The 19,695-nt window shown below is 46.3% G+C and overlaps 1 protein-coding gene across 1 annotated transcript; it reads right to left on the bottom strand.

The window, feature by feature from the left end:
* Positions 1-1,444: 1,444 nt before the first annotated feature.
* Positions 1,445-14,962, bottom strand: PROKR1 (prokineticin receptor 1). The gene is made up of 3 exons (XM_004435599.3): positions 14,717-14,962; positions 12,093-12,720; positions 1,445-4,760 (listed from the first exon to the last, which is right to left on the bottom strand). The coding sequence occupies exons 2-3, from the start codon at positions 12,575-12,577 to the stop codon at positions 4,064-4,066; spliced, it is 1,182 nt and encodes a 393-aa protein (XP_004435656.1). The 5' UTR covers positions 12,578-12,720; positions 14,717-14,962; the 3' UTR covers positions 1,445-4,063.
* Positions 14,963-19,695: the final 4,733 nt, after the last annotated feature.

The following is a 19,695-nucleotide window of genomic DNA, read 5'->3' on the forward strand; positions in this document are numbered from 1 at the left end:
GGACGTAGCCCTCTGACACCACTGAACTCTGAACACATAGGACTGCCCTCCAGTCTCGACGGTCAGCCAAGCTTGGCTTCTTTATCTCCCTCTCCTGCTTTCCTTGGGCTGGGCAGCTGTCTTCATGGACAGGGGCTTGGTATTTTTCCTTTTACATTCTTAGGGACCCCCCAACTACACAAGGTAAAGAAAGAGCAGCCGTAAACATTTTTTAGCAGTTCTTCCCCCAAACCTCCTGGTCTCCATGTCTGCGCTGTGAGTTCCCAGGGGGTAAGATGAGCTAAACTTGGCTTGCAAAGGAACCAGGAATGTCTCTGCTAAACTCCTTAGGGGTCTCCAGAGAAGGCCAGACTGGAGGTGAATAGTTACCCTAAGGATTCTTGGGAACGATCCTTCCCTTTCCAAGATTGATGCTCCCTGCATCCACAAATGCTGTGGTAGAAGAGCCCTGGACTGAGCGTTGGGAGCCCACGGGTCTAACTCTGGCTCTCCCAGCGACCACCTGTGAGATCTTGAACACCTCTTCCCCACTCTGGGCTTCAGTTTCATCAACCGTAAAATGAATGATTTGAATTCAGTATTCTCACTTACACTCTAGGAAGGAGAACTGGAGTCATTCTTTGTGGATACATTCCAAAATTTATCATATTTTTCAAGAAACAGGACTCATATTTATAGTTTTCTGGCCATCTCATGAATTCTTTAGCATTCTTTTCCACAAGGTGAATGGAAATTGTTTCACGCTTAAGGGCTAGCTGTGGTGACTGCCACATTGCCATGTTTTAGTGTCTTTAAAGAAATTATTTTTTAAATGTGTACTCATTAGGCAAAATCTCCAAAAGCTTTGCTGTAAATATGCCCTTCTTTTTTACTTTAGTTAAGGAAATGGCTTGATTTCATAAAAATCACTTCTTTACCTTTTTGTAGATGACAATGTGCATATAAAAAGTATGTAGAGAATAGAAAAGAAACACATAACCACAGGTGTCACCTTGTTGGGCTTACCAGCAGTTTTTGGAGAAGCCATCAGCTGGCGAGGCTACCACTCAGTTCAGTGAATTAACCACTAATCTGAACATGGCGTGGCATCGTAGGTTCATCTGGTTCACTCTGTGTGTGCAGACACTAAGCCTGTTCAAAGGTTTAGCCTTAGCTTATGTAACAGGCATAAACAGGTCCTCAGATTTCCAGTCTTGGCACTCAGATGCCAAAAAGTATTAATGGTTTTACCAGAACAGACTTATAGGAAGAAGAAATATATCAGTTAAACCTCTTTAGGATGGAGAGGAGAAATTTGTAGGCAATAAGAGTATGAATTAGCACTGTTCTCACAATTCATCTGATCACGGAATCAGCATGTATTCAGTGCTCAATCAAAAAACCATCACATTATAACTAAGAAAAGGATGTGGGGAGAAATTACAGGAACATCATGGTTGATGATTATATATATATATTTTTTTTATTTCACTTGATAACAACACAACACTTTCATTCACTATAAAATCACAAGCAGACACAATATCTAGAAACAGTACAGACAATCAAACGAATGAAAAATTGACACATTCTAGGCTAAAAAGCAGAAAGAGGTTTGGTTGTCACATACAAAAAGCTCCTATTTAATAGTCAACTCTTGGTTAGCATTCCTAATGGAAAAGATGAACATAATGACAACAAATTATATAATTTTATTATTTTTTAGTCCAAAAACTAACTTTTCTGATTTTAAAATGCAATATATGATTTTATAAAAAATAAGAATTGCCTTCCAAGGCATGTTGGCTTTAGGCTAATAATTTAATTAGTTTTTATTCTCTGAGAGTATTCTGATTAAACTGTAGGGTAAGTCTGCTGGATGATTAATGGAAAGAAATAAATAGAAGATGAAATGCATCTTCTAGAGAAATAAAGTAACTATAAAAAAAATAAACTTTGCTGCCAAAAATAAAGAGTTGACTGTATTTGGAGGGGGAAAAGTCCATACAAACATCACTTAAACAGCATTATAAATGTGCTGCTCTAGACTTATTTAAGAAAAAAGGACAAGTCCACTCTATAGCTGTACACATTCATGAGAATAAAAATAGACTGAGAAACAGATATCGCATTGCCCAGATTCATGCTGGCTGGGAACAGGCATAGGAAGATGGTGAATACTTCCATGATCACAAAGATGCTCCGATTCTGAAGTTTCGAAAACCTGGAGCTCATCTTCTGACTGGGGACCAATCTACCATTTCCTTTTACACTTCTGCCACAAACTGTCACTACCTTGTTGTACCAACATGTTATTAGGAACATAATGCATACAGCATTGCTCAGAGGGGTAAGGGAATGATTCACACAAAGAATAATGAAAGGGGGAGAGGGTGAGGCTTCTAGATACATACGCCAGAGTAACAAGTTTTTCCTTGTCCAGGCACACTATTCACAGTTATTAGTCCATTCTTCTGATTACTTGTGTGGTTGAAAGAATTTTCCCACATATTATCTCACTGGCTCTTCACAACCACCTCATCAGTAGCTAACACAGATACTGTCTTTGACCCTTCTCAAAGGCTTTACCCTGGGCCACACAGGTGACACAGCCAAAACTGGATCAGATCTTCTGGTTCCAAAATTCCAAATTCCAAAATTCAAAACACCAAACAAAGCAGGTAGATTAGAAAGTGGGATGAGCTCTCAATAAGCCTGTAGAGTCACACAATCTCATTGTTGCCCCCCACCCCAGTTTGTATGTTCTTTTCTTTTCTGGGTGCCCAGGGCTCTACCACTGAAATTCATCACTTGCCACTGGATTGCATAAATTCATTGACACTGAGAAGTAGAAATGTGATGGGTTACCCCTCCCAAGAATACCTCCATTTTAAAAGAGAATCAAATCTTAATCCAGAGGAATAATGACTATGATAGGATTCAGGCACCAGTGACAAAGACATTTTGCCCTTAAATCATTTGAACGAGAGTGAGAGCTGGTGGGAATGGAAAAATGGCTGATAGCCACATCCATGACGTGTTTTGTCAACTTTCAAAAATTCCATGCGTCACAAGCATGGAAACATTAGAGGGAAGAGAAGGACTTAAGAGAAAGCCTGATTGGTCTAAGCTAGAATAACTGAGAGGTGGAAGCAGTATCACCCTTTAGACCCAGAGAACCTGAGCCCCTGCCCTGAGCCCCACACACTTTCAGAGGTCGTCCACCTGTGCTCTGGGGCAAGAAGTCCATGGAGCCAAGAAGACATAACCATCCTGAGCCCAGGCTTTGCCCTCTTGACTTGCTCCGAGTACCCAGAACCCCATAATTCCATGCGCAAATGGCTTCCAAGGTCTGTGTGATTTCTTCCCCAGGTCTATCCTCCTGATGATGGGTCTCACCATGTATGGGCACAGCCCTAGGTCCGAGGGGTGGTCATGGGGCAAGGTACAGGAAGAGGGTTTGGACAGAACTTGGCCATGCATACTGAGGTGTCCATGTGCATGCATGTAAGGCTTCTCACAGTGAGAGTCAGGACAAGGGATAAGAAGAGAAGGATACAGAAAGAACCAGGAACCTGTTTTGTTCTCTTGCTTCAACTCTGCAAATGTTAGGAGCCAACTCAAGCCTAAGAATAATCCTAAAGATGGGCTACATCAGTGTCTGATGAATAGCTGAAAGGGTCCAGAGAGATCATCATTCTACAAACACATGTACCACAGTCCTAGATGCCAACTCGCATTCTCTTCTGGAAACTCCCTTATTCCAGACTGTCTGTGCTCCAACATTTTTCTTGGTTTAATCTCTATTTCTTTTTGCCATTTAAACATAGTCGACATATATAAGTTTCATCTGTGCCTACTCTGCACAAATTAGACATTCAATGAATGTTGGCCACTGGTGATGGTATCTAGTCACATCAGTTTTAGAAATTCTGAGCTCCTTGAACACAGTGTTCATATAGTTGTCCATTTTCTCTGCCCTCTGCAGCAAACCAAGAGTTCTTAATTGATAGTGTGAATCTAAACACACTGGTTAGGGTCCCAAAGGTCCTGTCTGTGTTTAAACTTTGAAAGGGCCATTGAGTTATTTCAGTCTGATGCAATCCACCTCTTCGGTGGCAGGCACCCCGATGGTTTTGAGATCAAGGTCTGCACTGGACTTACTTCCATTGTAAGAAGGCTTCCAGTGGAGCAGCATGATCTTCTTGAAGTACTTGATGGTGTTGTTCTTGACGGTCACGAAGCACACGGTGTTGATCATGCTATTGCTCATGGCAATGCACTCAACGACATAGAACGCCGTGAGGTAGTGCTTCTCCTTCACGAACACCATGGGGAAGAAGTCACGCACAATGGTGAAGCCGTAGAAGGGCGCCCAGCACAGCACATAGGCGGTGAGGATGCACATGAGCACCAGCACCGTCTTCCGGCGGCAGCGTAGCCGCTTCCGGATCTGCTCTGTCTGGAAACCAGGGACCGCCTTGAACCAGAGCTCCCGGGAGATCCTGGCATAGCACAGAGTCATGGTGACCACGGGGCCCACGAACTCAATGCCAAAGATGAAGAGGAAGTAGGACTTGTAGTAGATCTGCTGGTCCACAGGCCAGATCTGGCCACAGAAGATCTTCTCCTGGCTCTTGACAATAATGAGGACAGTTTCAGTTGTGAAGTAGGCTGAAGGGATGGCGATGAGGATGGACACCGTCCACACCAAGACAATCAAGCCAGTGGCTGTTTGATACTTCATCCGGGGTCTCAGCGGGTGGACAATGGCCAGATATCTGGGACAAGAACACAAATACGGTCAACCACTGTGATGAGAAAGTTCTACATAACGATATTATTTCTGCAACATTAGGAGGTGCAACCGAATGGTATGTGTGGAAGAAAAACGCAATGATATGTAGGCTTCTGGGAAAGGCAGACTTGAATGCAAACCCCAGCTCCACCCCTCACTAGCTGTCGCAACCTCAGGCAAATTTTGTTTGATCTCTCTGAATCTCAGTTTTCTTCTCTGCAAAGGTTTTTGTTTGTTTGTTTTTAAGGATTAAATGTGCTGATGTATACATAATTCCTGGCACAGTTTCAAACATGGTATATACTCAATACATGGTGACTATGATTATCAAATGTACTAATAATGCCTCCCATTGGTTCCTAGTCTGGCGCTATTCCCAGCTCCTTCCTGTTTTCAGGGCCATTCATCCTCATTACTCCACAGTTAAGAGCTAAGGGCCTGATAAGTTGCTGGGAGAATTTACCCTTCCCACTGGAAGTAGTGGGCAAAGTTTTGTTTTCATTCCACATTTTTGAAAACATTGCTCTGCATGCAAAGGTGGAGGAAAAGCATGAGATCATTTATCTTATTTTCCAGGTAGAAAAATGGAGGCTGGTGAGAGATGAGTGACTTTCTCAAGGTCATATCCAAGGTCATATCATATACCTTTGATAGAAAACATTTAACCCTATCTCACATGGTTGATGTAAAAATCAATTGAGAATATACATGAACATTTTTTTTTTAACCACAAAGCACCAGACAGTATAAGATATTGCTTTTGTTCTTTCCCAAAAAACCACACTGCTGTTACCACAGTGGTCCAGGAACAAGGAGAGAGCACTTTCTGGGGGATGTGAGTCATTTGTGCGGTATGAAAGCCTCCTTCCCAGAGAGAGTGTACATACTTATGCAGAGAGCTCTGGTTTCCTGGAAGACTTTCCGTGTCTGGGAGAGGGGAGAAGCTGGAGAAGGAGAAAGATGGGAAGTGAAGTGGGAGGGAATGACTAACCAGCACTGGAAATAAACACATTCTCACGTGTCCACAGCTTATCCCAGGTAGAGCCAAGGGCAAACATGACAGGGGCCTGAGGGAAAGCCAAACCATTTCTGCTTCCTTTGAAACCAATCCCTTTGAGGTCATCTTTCTTGAGATTTTGATTGGAAGAGGAGGTTCATTCTTATTTTTTTTCTGATCAGATCATGTTCTGGCTGTTTCTGTTCCTCCTCCCACAACACAGGCAGCCAACTCCATTGAGTGTCATTTGGAGAGTTCACTGGAGTGAGGCTCCCGCTCTTTTCTGGCTCCCAGAGGTTAGATGAAGTTGGGTGGGCTGGGTGCGCCCTCTGGACACCCGGCTGGCTGCTTGATACCCTCCACCACCGGCAGCAATTCGTGGCACTCTTGCCAATCTCCCGAGTGCTGAAGGGTGGCATGGGAGTGTCTGCAGGGTGTTGGCAATGCTTTTGTCAATGCACACGGATGGGCCCTTCATAAAGACCATGGTGCTCCTGCTGTAAGGAGGGCCCCAAACCTGCTCTGATTCATATAAAAACTAAGAGTTTAGTGCTTTTGCTCTCACCAGCTCTCTCCCTCTCTATCTACCCCATAATGTGCTGAAGATTACTCTATCAAAGAATATTTCTATATTCATACTTGTTTACTATATGAATTTTCACCATATGATTCTGTTCCTTCTTTTCCCAATAGTAGCTTCCAAAGTCTTCATGATGTTTCAAACTTAGAGTGTTTTTTCAAGGAACAATTAGGAGAGAATGCTAATCTAGGAGTCAGAAAACCAAGACTCTAATTCCAGCTTTGCCACAAACTTGTTATATGACTTTGGGTCATTTTTCCTAGCCCTGTGGGCTCCACTTCCTCCTCTGTGACACGGGTCTATCACCTGCCTTGCCAACCTCACAGCGACACTGAGGTTCCAATGGGACACTGCACATAAACAACAAGCTAGTAATATGCAGGAAACTGTTAGTATCCCAAAATGTATTTTTTCAGAGCTATTCTGTAAACACAGCAATTTTCTGTTACCTGTTATTGGCAAACTCTGCATTTGCAAGTTCTTTACTACTTTCTATTTTGCTGGATCTATTTATCTTCACATCAGAACTAATCTTCAGGGTAATTTGTGGCTACCCATCAGATAATTGTTTCCTCCTGTCTCTCCGACATCACCCCAACTCCATCCCCAGGGTTAGCATGAGGAGCTGTGAAATGTGCCTTCCAAACACATTTATCAGTAGGCAAATTGCAGAAAACCGCCTCAAGGATTGCCACAAGCCTTAGCTATGATAGGAACAGAATTCCAGAACTCCAGTGTTAGTAATACTTACTTATGTTTGTAAAGCAACTTATAGTTTACAGAGCATTTTCAAATCCACTTTCTTGTTAGATAACCCCAACTCTATTGAAGAGAGCAAAGATGCCCATTTTACAAGATGAGCAAACTAAGGTTCAGAGAAGTTAAATAACCTGCCAAAAGCCACATAGCTAGAAACTGACAGAACCATGACACGGACCCCTATCTTGCTCCAAATCCAGTGGCCTCTCTAGTACGCCATGTGCCCCCTCCCTTCCCATCCAGAGCAAGCAATATCCCTTCCTTCTGCCCTCCTGACATCCTGGCAACCCCTCTCCTCTTTTCTCTGCATCACAGTTGGTTTCTACCTATTGATGTTCGAAGAAGAAGTCGGGCAACTGTCAGCTACTTTTCTCTGCTGATGAGTGGGCCTTGGCTTGCCCTGTGTGTCTACCACCACAGTGGCTCAGATCCAGATCCACTTAGAGCCAACATTTCCCAGAGAACGAAGAATAATGGCTGCTGGACAAAACAATGTCCAGGCAATAACTGTGTGATGATAGTGGGCTGAGTAGTTAAGCAAAGAGCCTTTGGGCTCCCTCTCTGTACCCAGGACCCAGCCTCAGATAAACCATGGAAATAGCAGCGGGAGCAGCTCCTAGGCTGGTCATGGGATGGACAGGGAATGCACAACCGCTGCCCGATAAGCTCACCGGAGAGCACTGGTGCTCCCTAAGGCTGAGCGCAGTTACTCGTGCCTTAGCTGGCCTCATCCAGACAGAAGAGAGCTGCCAATGGGCAGGCAGACTGGCCAGTTTCCCCTAGATTCTGGGTAAAAGAAGGGGGAGTCCCCAGTGCCCCACGTGCTCTGGGATCTGCAGGATACACCTCGAGGACAGTGCAGGTGTCTCCACATCAAAGAGAAAACCCAGAGCTGGGGGACAGAGTCCTCTGAGGATCTTTCTCAGTTCCTTGCTACCATCAGGTCTGACTCCCTGTGCCTGGATTTTGAGATCTTCTGGAATATGACCCTATCCTTTCTGATCTCTACTCTCCTTATGTTCTTTGCCCCTGTCCCACACACCTCCGCAAAGGACCTCATAGCACAAGCATTCCCACCTCTTGACTTTTGCAAACACTGTTCTGCCCTCTTGGAAAATCTTTCCTCTTTTTTGCTGATCCTCATTGGTTGAAGGCCAGTTAAAAGTTCACCTCCTCCATGAAACCGCCTTTGATTTCTCAGGTACATGATGATCTCACCCTTCTCTAAATTTCCTTTAAAATTTATCCTTTACTTTATCTTTTAACTGTTCCATAAATGTTAGTTCTCCCCATCTCCCCCAACCCCAGTCTAGACGGTAAGCTCCCCAAGAGCAGGGATCAAGTCTTATTTCTTTTATAACCTTTTGCTGTCTGTGAATTCTGGGCACCTAGGATTTTAGTAGAACTTCACCCTCAGCAAGTGCCTGGCACTGAATGAATAGAAATGTAATGAGCCATGGTGACAGTTCTCAAAAAGATTGTAACCGTTTTTGGAAAACAGGACATAAATGCGTTTACCCAACCCAGCATGAGACTGGGAGGTAGTCTGGGGCTCGATCATAAAAGGTTGGAAGGGCAGATGAGGGGGGTTGAGCCATATTTTGTAGACAATGGAGTCATTAGAGGTCTTATGAGAAAGAGAGAGGAACATGTACAAGACGGAAGATTAAACTGGTTGCAGTCCTGCTTTCTTCCCTCAGGTCACAGGGGCCTTCTCTCTATTCCTAGAATACTTCGGGTTTGTTCCTGTCTCAGGGCCTTTGCACTTATAACTCCCTCTGTCTGGAATGCTTTGTCCCAATCTTCACAGGGCCAGCTTTTATTTTATGTTTTTACGTCATTCAGAGGTCAGTTCAAATGTCTTCTCAGAGACACTTTTCCTGACTACACACCCAATAATTTCCACTCTGTCACTCTCATGGTTTCCATGTGTTTGTTTTTGTTCTGAGCATTTCTCATGCTCGGAAGTTACCCTCCTTGTCTGTTTGCCTGACTGCTAGCTCTCTCCACCCCGTGGGTATAAGCTCCATGAAGGCAAGGAGCTTTTTCTTCTTACTCACCATTATCCCCAGTGCTAGTTGCTCTATAAAAATGCATTGTTTGAATGAATGAATGTTTAGGATGGATTGTGGGGGAGTAGGGTTGGCAGAGGGACAGAACCAAGAGACAATGAAGGCAGAAGACCAAGAGGAGACTATGACAGTCCAGGCCTGAGTGAACAGGTGAGCGATAGCGGGGAGTATTGCCAGGACCTGGAAATTGAATGAATGCTGGAGAAAGGGAGAGGGCGGCCAGGATGGAGGAGACTTGCTAGTTTAGATACCTGGGAGAACCATGGAACCAATAACGGAAACAGAGAAGTCGAGGCAGGTAGAAGATAAATAGTTCTGTTCTGCCATATCTTGGTGGCTGTGTTTCTCAGAGACCTTGTATTATTTTTTTTAATCACATCATAAAAACAATCACTTCAATGAAAACAAAGAGGTTAGTCAACCAGAAATATTCATCCGTTTTTCTGGGTTTTTTTGTTGTTATTCCTGTAAGGATTAATTCAAGAATTATAATACCCACACTTTATTTAGTGCTTACTCTGTTTTAAGCATTATTCTAAACAATTACATATATTATTTCATTTAATCCTCAAAGCAACCCAATACATTAGGTTTTCTTATTATTCCCATTTTATACATGAGAAAACTGAGGCAGAGAGAGGTCAAATAACCAATATAAGGCCCTACAGCTAATCGGTGCAGCAGGAGGTTAAACCTAGGCAGAATAGCTACTGACACTATTCCTACAGAAATTCCATTAAACAAAAATAAAGCTATTTTTATAACTGTGGGTGTATTTGTTATAGCAAGATAAAAATTAGTTGCCCAAAACAAACCAAATCAAGTCTGAAATCACTGATCAAATCCTGAACAAGACACGAGGCCAGACAAGAATCCATGAGGCCCTAGACCACAAAATTGAAATTAGATGGTAAAAACACATAAAAATAAAACAAATCTGAAGCAAAGATGACAAACATCAATAACGGAACTTACCCCACTGGAGCAGCCAGCTAGCTGGCCAAGCCACTGGACGGCCCTGTGCAGGAAACAGTGCTTTCCTCCAGCGCCTGGGTGCAAGTTTCCAACCACAACCCCACTATAAACAATAGCAGCCCCATGAAGCAAAGCATGTTCCCCAATTAATCTTTCTTACTGTATTTAAATTGCATTATATAAACTTACACTGCACTAGACATGCCTGTGGTATTTCAGACAACCTGAATTTGGTATGAAAGTAGGACATGAGCCTGAAGGAGTTCAGGAGATCGAGGTGGATTAATTGACACAGATGTTACCTCTTACGTGTTCAAACTAACCCAGTGCCCCTTAATTTATCCTGGCTCCCACCCTCCTTGAAGCCACATCCTACCGCAGGTATTACCCCTTTCAACAAGTGGACTCCCACAAGGTAAAACAGACCTGAGTCCCACCCCACAGCAGGCCCCTACCTACCCCACTTTCAGTGGCTGGGAGCACCCCCGTGAAAAGATGTCTTGCTAAAGCGAAACTTAAGGAAATGACCCTAGATGCTTTGTCCTGTTTATGTGCTAAGAGAGATGAAGGCAGCTTCTACTTTCAGAAGAGGCCAGAGACAAGGTCCCTGCAGCTCTTCCTCGCCGGCTCTGAAGGGCACTTAGGGGGTGGATGCTCTGCTTGACTGTCCCCTCCTGTTCCTTCTGTATTCACGCAGCGTCTGTTCCTGGGGGGACAAAATGCCATGGGGCTTTACGACTCCTGCGAACGACCTTGGCCAAGGAGAAGAGGCCCTCTGCAGGGATGACATCTCTGAGCACTTTCCGCGGGTGGCTGTGTAAGTGGCTAACTCCCTGACACCCTTCCCTGGAGAAAGGAAGCTGAGCTTCCACCCCTCAGTGGTTTGAAAGCCAGGCTCCTTCTCAACCCCCTTTACTCTGTAGTGGTCTGTTTCGGGGTTATCCTATCCCTAGTTGTCCTGCCTGTGGCTTCAGAAAGCAGGCCCTATTCACTGTGCTCCCCGCTGGAACACTGTCGGGTGGTGTCCTGATTGTGAGGGGCAGCTGAACTCCAGCCCAGCCCTGAGGCCATGGAACAGGGAGAGCATCTGTCCTTCAGGCTCTCTGGGTTAAGGAAGAGAGACAGGCTGTTCAATGCAAGTACAGTACGTGGTGGCCGGATTTGACCCTCAAGGCAACTGTCTCTAGACTTAACATGGTGCTTTGTAACGAGTCCAACTTTGGGCAGAGGATCTTGCAAAGATTGTCCTGAGGGGAAAAAAACCACCCTGGCCCATTAGCACAGGTGATTATACTAAATGAAAAAAAATAAACATAACATAAGAAACATTTGCATAGGCTGCTCTTATTGGTTTTATTTACCATCACTAAAAACAGGTCTTCTATACTGTTGCATGCAAGTGTAAGAAAAGGAGCAAACTGATGAATGCAACAACAAAAAAGTCTAAGTAAGTGTATGTTCTCTTTTTTCTTTCTTTTTTTTTTTCAAAACAAATCCTTCAATTTTATTTTAAAATCAACTGGTGCTAGGGGGGTCATGTTTTAGTAGAAGAAGTCTTGAGATAGAAACCTCCACCAAGATTTCCAAGTTGACTCAGGAGGTACCTGCCTAGAACTTAAACTTGTCCCTCTGCACCTCCTCCTACCTTCTACCTCTAGACCTTGAACAGATACAACATCTTTGAGCACGTCCATAGCAGAGGGATCAAAAGCCTTCCCAACGCCCAACTCGAGGGAGCTCTGCTACCTCTGCCTGCCCACAGCTGGAAACCTAGAACTCTTCCTACTGTTCAGTCAATGGGCCAACTTTTGAGCCCCCACGCATCCACATCTATGAGGAATGTGGATATTTCTCATCAATCCACACCTGCAGTAAAAGAAGGGGCAATTCCAGTGCCCCTTTCTTTGTTGTCCCCACTGCCCCCTCACTCACCTATCGATGGCGATGGCCAACAGGGCATTGGTGGAGACATAGAGAGAGACAGTACGCAAGTAGTTGACAGAGGCACACAGGACATGACCATGCTCCCAGGAGAGCTGGCGCACCACGTAGTAGTCCATCTCAAAGGGGCAGCAGACAACAGCCACCAGGAAGTCAGAGATGGCCAGGTTGGCAATGAGCAGGTTGGTGAGGTTACGCAGCTTCTTGTAACGGGCCAAGGCAGCAATGAAGATGAAGTTGCCAATGCCACACACAAGCATGATGCCCACCAGGGCCATGCCAATGATGATCTTGGCCGCAAAGAAAGTCCGGGAATTGGTCACATCCTCATCCTCATCCAAGGGCATATCATAGTCGCCATAGCTGAAGTTAAATGGGAAGGAAGCAGCTTGCACTCCACGGGGAGAGAGCACGGAAAGGAAGTTGGAGGAGGTGTTGGTGGCATTCTCATCCAAGACCCCCATGCTGATCTCCATCTGGCCAAGTGGTGCTATGAGCAGCACTGCTGGGAATTCCTCCAGGAGGCTGATGTCTCCCCACTCTGCTGACACTCAGCTCTCCCTTAATGAGTCAGAGTCCCTGCCAGCAACCGGAGGGTACAGGGTCTGATCTCCCTTGCCTTAAAAAGACAAACAAATAGTTGGCTACATAGGTGAGTGAACCTGGCCAAATTTAAAACCATCCTGTGACCTAAGCAGACCCATTAGCCACCTGCTCAGAGTGAACATTGGGAGATGGAGTGGAAATAAAGGCACCAGTGAGAGAACACAAATGAATAAAACCACATACCCACTCATTCAGGGAAGATTGGATTGCTATAGAGACAATCAGCCTCAGTTTATTTCCGGTCCACTGATGACTGAAATGTTGCACTTTTTCTCAGGGGCCGAAGTTGGGAATGTGGGGAGGCCAAAGAGAATGAAAGTGACCTGCTCCAACTCCCTTTGCTGCCCCAACAGCCTGAATTTTGTCCTTGTGGAATTGTCCCATTCTGTGGCTTAAAAGAAATAATTCTGAATACCATCAAAGAGGGAGAGCTCTGAGACAACCCTGACTACTCTCCATGAGCTGGGCTTCTTCCTTCTTGGTAATACACTGCTCTAGAATCACAGGGCCAATCACAGAGAGCTGCCTTCCCCTCTCCTCCTTGGGCTTCCCGTCCCCCCATCCAAGTCTGCTGCGACCTCAGAGGCCGGGCACAGTAATTACCAAGGCCTGTCCCCAGGCAGAGGCTGCAGGGTTGAAGTCACAACCCAATCACTAAGTGGCCTGGAAAGGGGGCTCCAGAGCAAAATCCTTCCTTGGCTGGTTGTGTGTCCTGAGGTAAATAGCTTAAACACTCAGAGTTTCGACATCCCAGGCAGGAGATCAATAATGTCTGTAAAGTATGGAGCTCCCTGGAGAGGGAGGGTGTTACACCCTAGAACTGCAAGGAATTGCTGTTGAGTGCTCAGGCCTCCTCAGTCAGCCACAAGGAAGGAGAGGGAAACCCTGACCCAGATGACTCCACCACATCACATAATGGGGCTGCAGAGAGGGGTGGGGAGGGGTGTCAGCTGCACTGCTGAGGACCACAAACCAAGAGGAAGCCAGAGTCCCCCATCCCCTGCCCTGTCCCTGCCCCACCAGTCCCTCCCAGAGCCTGAAAATATCACACCAGGTTGCTGGGATGTAAGAGGAGAGCTGGGGTCTGGCGAGCATCATAAATTTCAGGAAAATCAGAAAGGGTAGGGGAGTATGGAAAACCTGAGGTTCCTGGGAAAGGGAGACACAAGGAAGACACGTAAGACCCCCTAGGAAAGCCTGCTTTCCACGTTCCTCAGAACATGACACATCTGGAACTCGTCTTTGGGGGACCAGGGTTAAAGTCCCTCTGCACCCCAATGAGGCTCAGCCCCATTCCTGCCTCTCTCCCAATTCCTCACACCCTTTTTCTCTGATTTTTTCCTTCCTCTGAGCCGTGAGTTCAGTCCCTTCAGGCCCTGCCCTTTCCCCCTGTCAGGTGTGAGAAGCAGAGCCCAGAGCTGAAAGGTCAGAGGGGGCCAGGCTTGGAACCCAGGCAGGGATAGCTGCAGTCCAGTCCGGGTGGGACAGTCCACACTCCTCGCAGGCCCTGTGTGTCTCAGAGGCATGCCACCTCTGCAGGGGCACCCTACAAGCATGCTACCTGGAAGGCTCAAAGTCAGGTCTTAAAAACAAAGAGAATAAAAACTTCTTGGGGGGCAGAGATTAGAAGATTTAGATTCGGGGAGAAGTTTTCCAGCGAGCTTCTCTACTTTATTCTCACCTCTCAAAGGGGAACCCCATTCCCGCTCAGTGTCCTCTGGGGCCCCTGCCGTTTAGCGCTCGCCCCCTGGCCAGACCCTGCCGATCGCCAGAAGCATCTCTTTGCAGCCCCTGCTGATAAACCCTGTCTTGCTCCCAACTTTCTCCTTGGAGCCCCGGGGCTACGCCTCAGGACAGAAGGAGGGGGTAGCCGGCTCCCCTGAAGAAACGAGCGCGAGTGCGAGACTCTGGAAAAGCCCCCGTCCCCACTCAAAAGCCCTGGCGCCTCGGCGGCCGCCGGTGCCGCGTGGGTTCCCTGGAGCATCTCCCCGGGAGGGCGCGCTCAGTACCTGCGGAATGCCGGCGCCCAGTGGACCAGCTCCCGGTTTCTTGATTCCGGGCCCGGGGACACGAGCCGCTTCTCCTAGAGGCCCGCAGGAAGAGGACAGGTCCCCTCTCTCCTCTGCTCGGGGCTCTCTCCGGCGGGAGTTGCGCTCGCGCCGCCGCGGCAGATCCGAGGAACGGCGGCTCCGTGGCGAGGCCACCCCCGGCCCGGGCCCGCCCCGCACACGCTGTCCCCGCCCCCGGGGCCGCGAGGCGCGCAGGGCTCGGGCTGCTGGCTTGGAGAGGCGCCGGGGTCCGGGCTCGAAGTCGGGGCACGTCGGGGTCTCCCGGGCACGCGGCGCGGTTGGGGACCCGGAGTCGCCCCCGGTCCAGAGTGTCGGGGACGCAGAGGCGGCAGCTCGCAGCGAGGACACCCGAGAGGGAGCCGGGCCAGGCTCCGGAACGGCCGCCCCGGGCGGGAAGCAGGGCGCTCGCGCCGGGAGCGGAGCTCAGTGAGGACTCCGCGCTAGAGGGACCCACCAGGCCCGGCTGTGCCCGCCCCAGGGCACGGGACTAATCTGCCGGCTCACCTGGGCAGCCCCAGGGCCACCGCCAGAGTGGGCGGATACAGCTCGCTTAGCTGGTGAGATTTCAAAGAACAGCGAGGAGCCTCCCCTCCTGCCCACATCACCGCCCTCGCAGGACACGCCGGGACCAACCCAAACCTGGTTCCCTCGGGCGAGCCCAACTGGACACCAGGGCCAGCTTCGCTGTCAGCTGCTTGGACCTCAGTGTAAAAGAGGCTCAGAGAACTACCTTCCGGAAAGCAATGAAGTCGGGGCAGGGGGGCAGTGTGCATGCAGGGGAGAGGAAGGAGTCTGTGCACCGCCTCACGGATATCTGTTCAGAAGAAGGCTAGGATGACCAGAGCCAGCTTACGGAGCACAGATGTCCTTCAAAAGTCCATAGATTTCTCAAGGAGTTAAATATAGAATTACCCTACGATCCAGCAATTCCGCTTCAAAAAAATTGAAAGCAGGTACTCAGATACTTGTACACCAACGTTCACAGCAGCATTATTCACAATAGCCAAAAGGCAGAAACAACCCAAATGTCCATCAACTGATGGATGGATTTCTAAAAATGTGTTGCCTACATACATTAGAATATGTCTTATCTTTAAAAAAAGGAATGAACTATAAGAAGTGTTGGTGAGGATGTGGAGAAACTGGAACTCGTGCACTGTCAGTAGGAACGCAAAATGATACAGCCGCTGTGGAAAACAGTATGGCAGTTCCTCAAAAAATTAAAAAATAGAATTACCATATGATCCAGGAATTTCACTTCTGGGTGTATACCCAAAATAATTGAAAGCAGTGTCTCAAAGAGATATTTGTACATCCATGTGCATAGCAGCATTATTCACAATAACCAAAAGATGGAAGCAACCCAAATGTCCATTGGCAGATAAATGGATAAATAAAATGTGGTATATACATACAAAGGAATATTATTCAGCCTTAAAAAGGAAGGAAATTCTGACATATTCTGCAATATGGATGAACCTCGAGGACATTGTGCTAAGTGAAATAAGCCAGTCACAAAAAAAGACGCATACTGTATAATATCGCTTATATGATGTACCTAGGTTGTCAAAATCATAGAGACCCACAGTAGAATAGTGATCCCCAGGGGCTGGAAAGATAAGGGAAGGGGGAGTTACTGTTTAATGGGTACAGAGTTTCAGTTTTGCAAAATGGAAAGAGTCCCGGAGATGGATGGTGGTGACGGTTGCACAACAATATGAATGTACTTAATCACTGAACTGTACACTTAAAAATGGTTAAAATCGTAAATATTATCTATATTTTGCCACAATAAAAAACAGGGGAAAAAAGGAATGAAGTATTTATGAAGTAATACATTCCAGCATATTATACATGCTACAATATGGGTGAATCTTGAAAATTTCATGTTAAGTGAAATAAGCCAGACATAAAAGGACAAATTTATATGATTCCAAACATATGTGGTACCTAGAATAGGCAAATTCATAGAGTCAGAAAGTAGAATGATGTGTACCGTGGGGGGGGGGGGTGTGCGGAGAATGGGGAGTTATTGTTTAATGGATGCAGAGTTTCTCTTTGGAACGATGAAAAAGTTCTGGACATGGATAGTGATAATGGTTGCATAACGTTGTGAATGTGCTTAATGTCACTGAATTGTACACTTAAAATGGCTACAATGAGCTGTAGAATAGTTCAGACCTCCTTAGCAAGGCATTCGAGGCCAATCCCAGTTTGGCCTCCAACTGTCCATAATGGAAAGGGGCTGCCCGGGATCTGGACCGTTAGTCTGCTTTGCCACTATCAAACTGTGTGACTCTAGTCAAGTCACATAACCCTTCTGGGGCTCCCTTTCCTCATTACAAAATGAATGAGTTCAGCTCGCACTAGGAAGTCACTGCCAGGTTCCAACACTTCATGCAATATCCTCCCCTGGCCCATATCCCTCCCTGGACGCCTTCTCCTGTCATTTGCACAAAACTCCTGTCATTTGCAAAAATGTCACAGCCCTTTCACATCTCTGAGTCTCAAGTCCTTTGGGACGTGGAACACGATAATGGTTAGGAGCATGGCATATGAAATCAGCTGCCTCCTTTCTAGCTGTGTGACCTTGGGCAGTGTGGTAACCAAAGCCTAGCTTTCCCATCTGTAAATTACAGACGACAATAGTGCCTACTGCAGACAGTTGTTGTGAGGATTAAATAAAGTTAGGCAGATAAAGTGCTTGGCACAATGTCTGGTGCTTAGCAGGCACCTGATAAATGCCAGCTGTTACTGTCACTCTGTGATTGTTTCCATATCTTGCTCCATGAGATTTCAACTAACCTTTGAGAGCTTGCTACTGTGTCATTTCTTCCAGGAAGTATTCCTTGATTCCCTCAATGTTTTTCACATCTTTCCTCACCACTTGGTGCCTCTCTTTAAATGCACCTTTGTGTATAGATCGGCTTCCCATCTTGCACTGTTGCCTGAGGAAGGGCTATGTCACATTCATTTTTGAATCCTTTTCTGGCACGTTTCTCAAAATTGCCTGATGATAAGAATTATCTGGGGTGCTAGTTAAACATACTGATTCCTTGGTCCCACCCTAAACCCAGGGAAGGGTCCTAGAAATCTGTATGTTTAAACAGCACCCCAGTTGATTCTTATTATTAAATAAATTTAGGGATCTAGGGACTTATAACAGAGCCTGGCACAAGATAGACAAATGTTGATTTGTCATTCCACATAGCATATGTCCTCATTCGACATAGCAAATGTCTTCCTGACTCTATCTCCACTCAAAAATCAAAAACAAAGCACAGAGTGCATTGGTTATCTATTGTTGCATGACAAATTACCCCAAAACTTAGCACCTTATAACAACAAATGCGTATAATCTCACAGAGTTTCTGAGCGTCAGGAATCTGGGAGTGGCTTAACTAGACGGTTCCAGGTTCAGGGTCTGTCATGAGATTGGAGTCCAGCTGTAAGCCAGGGCTGCAGTCTCATCTAAAGACTCAACTGGGGGGAAGATCTACCTCCACGCTCACTCACGAGGTTGTTGTCAGGTCTTAGCTTTTCACTGGCTGTTGCTGGAGACTTTAGCTCCGCATCATATAGGCTTAGCTATAAGCTGCCCGAGTGACCTCACAACATGGTAGCTGACTTCATCACAAAACAACAACAGCAGCAACCCTGGTACAATGTGGGAGGGGACCACACAAGTGTGTGAATTATTGAGGACTGATTTGGAGGCCATCTTGGAGGCTGGCTACCATGCAGAACTTAAAATTTTCCTTTTTCCCTTTCAAAGACCTGGCAATGAATGGTACTTGAGGCTAACGATGAGGTTAGCCACAACGAAGAAGTTTTTGACCTTCAGAGTAGGGAGGTCCTGGATGACTCCTGGCATTGGAGTCAGGAGGCCATAATTGGGATGATCTATTGGCTGGGACCTCCATGGGGGAAATGGAATAATGGACATAGATGCAGTCCTGCAGGTTCTATGTACTGCAGATCCTGTTAGGGACTCCTTTGAAGGACTTGGTCCCTCATGTCAGTTTCTGCCAAAGGCTTCAGGAGAGCCCTCCTTCATCTGAGAAGCAGACATGCATCTGGGGCCCAATTTTGATAGCCTACCTCTGCAACAGAGTTAAAATCTGGAACTAAAAAAGATGTTTTATTTAAAAAAAAAAAAAAAAGGAAATAAATTGAAAACAAAATCTGGAACTCCAATGATGTATTTTTTTTCAAACTTGTAGCCCCAAGGATATCAACAGCCTAGAAATGTTTTCTGTGATTAACGTCTACTGCCATGAGGGGCAGAGGTGCCTTGCCTCATCCTGCCTACAAGAAAGCCACTCTATCTGGGAGAATTTGCCACCCGAGGGAGCCCTCACCAGACAAAATCAAAAGAACTCAGTTGGAAAACACTTTTTTTGGCGGTGTCCCTCACCCCTAAATAATGTTCTTGGGCTATTTTAGATATATTTTCTTTCCTACTCCACTGGCAGAAATCACCCCAAAGGCGCTTTGAATTCTCATTTCTTCGTCATTTTATTCCATAATTACGTTCTTTGGTTTAGACATGGAAGTTTTTAACCTCTTGGAGCTTTTATCAGCCATGCAATTTCCGTGATGCTCTAGCAAACACCACACAGAAACAGCTCAAAGCGTCTCAGAGATCATTCAGTGAGCACTCTTATGTTGAGAAAGGAGTGAACAGATGCTCAAGAGAGAAGGCTACTAACCCAAGGGAACAGAGCGAGCTGATTTCGGAGCCCAGATTGGAATCCAACTCTCCTGACTTTTAGCCCAGCCCTCCATCTCTGGCCGGCCACACCCACAGCACGTATTACTGCTTGTTCTCAATGTGCCCGTCTTTCCGTGCTCCTTGGCCCCAGGGCCCAGCCACAGTTCCTCCTGTCTGGCAAATTTACTAAATCAGCTTATTTTCT

Source organism: Ceratotherium simum, chromosome 11 (assembly GCF_057802395.1).
Source record: "Ceratotherium simum simum isolate JZ-2026a chromosome 11, ASM5780239v1, whole genome shotgun sequence".
In the NCBI taxonomy this organism is placed as follows: domain Eukaryota; kingdom Metazoa; phylum Chordata; class Mammalia; order Perissodactyla; family Rhinocerotidae; genus Ceratotherium; species Ceratotherium simum.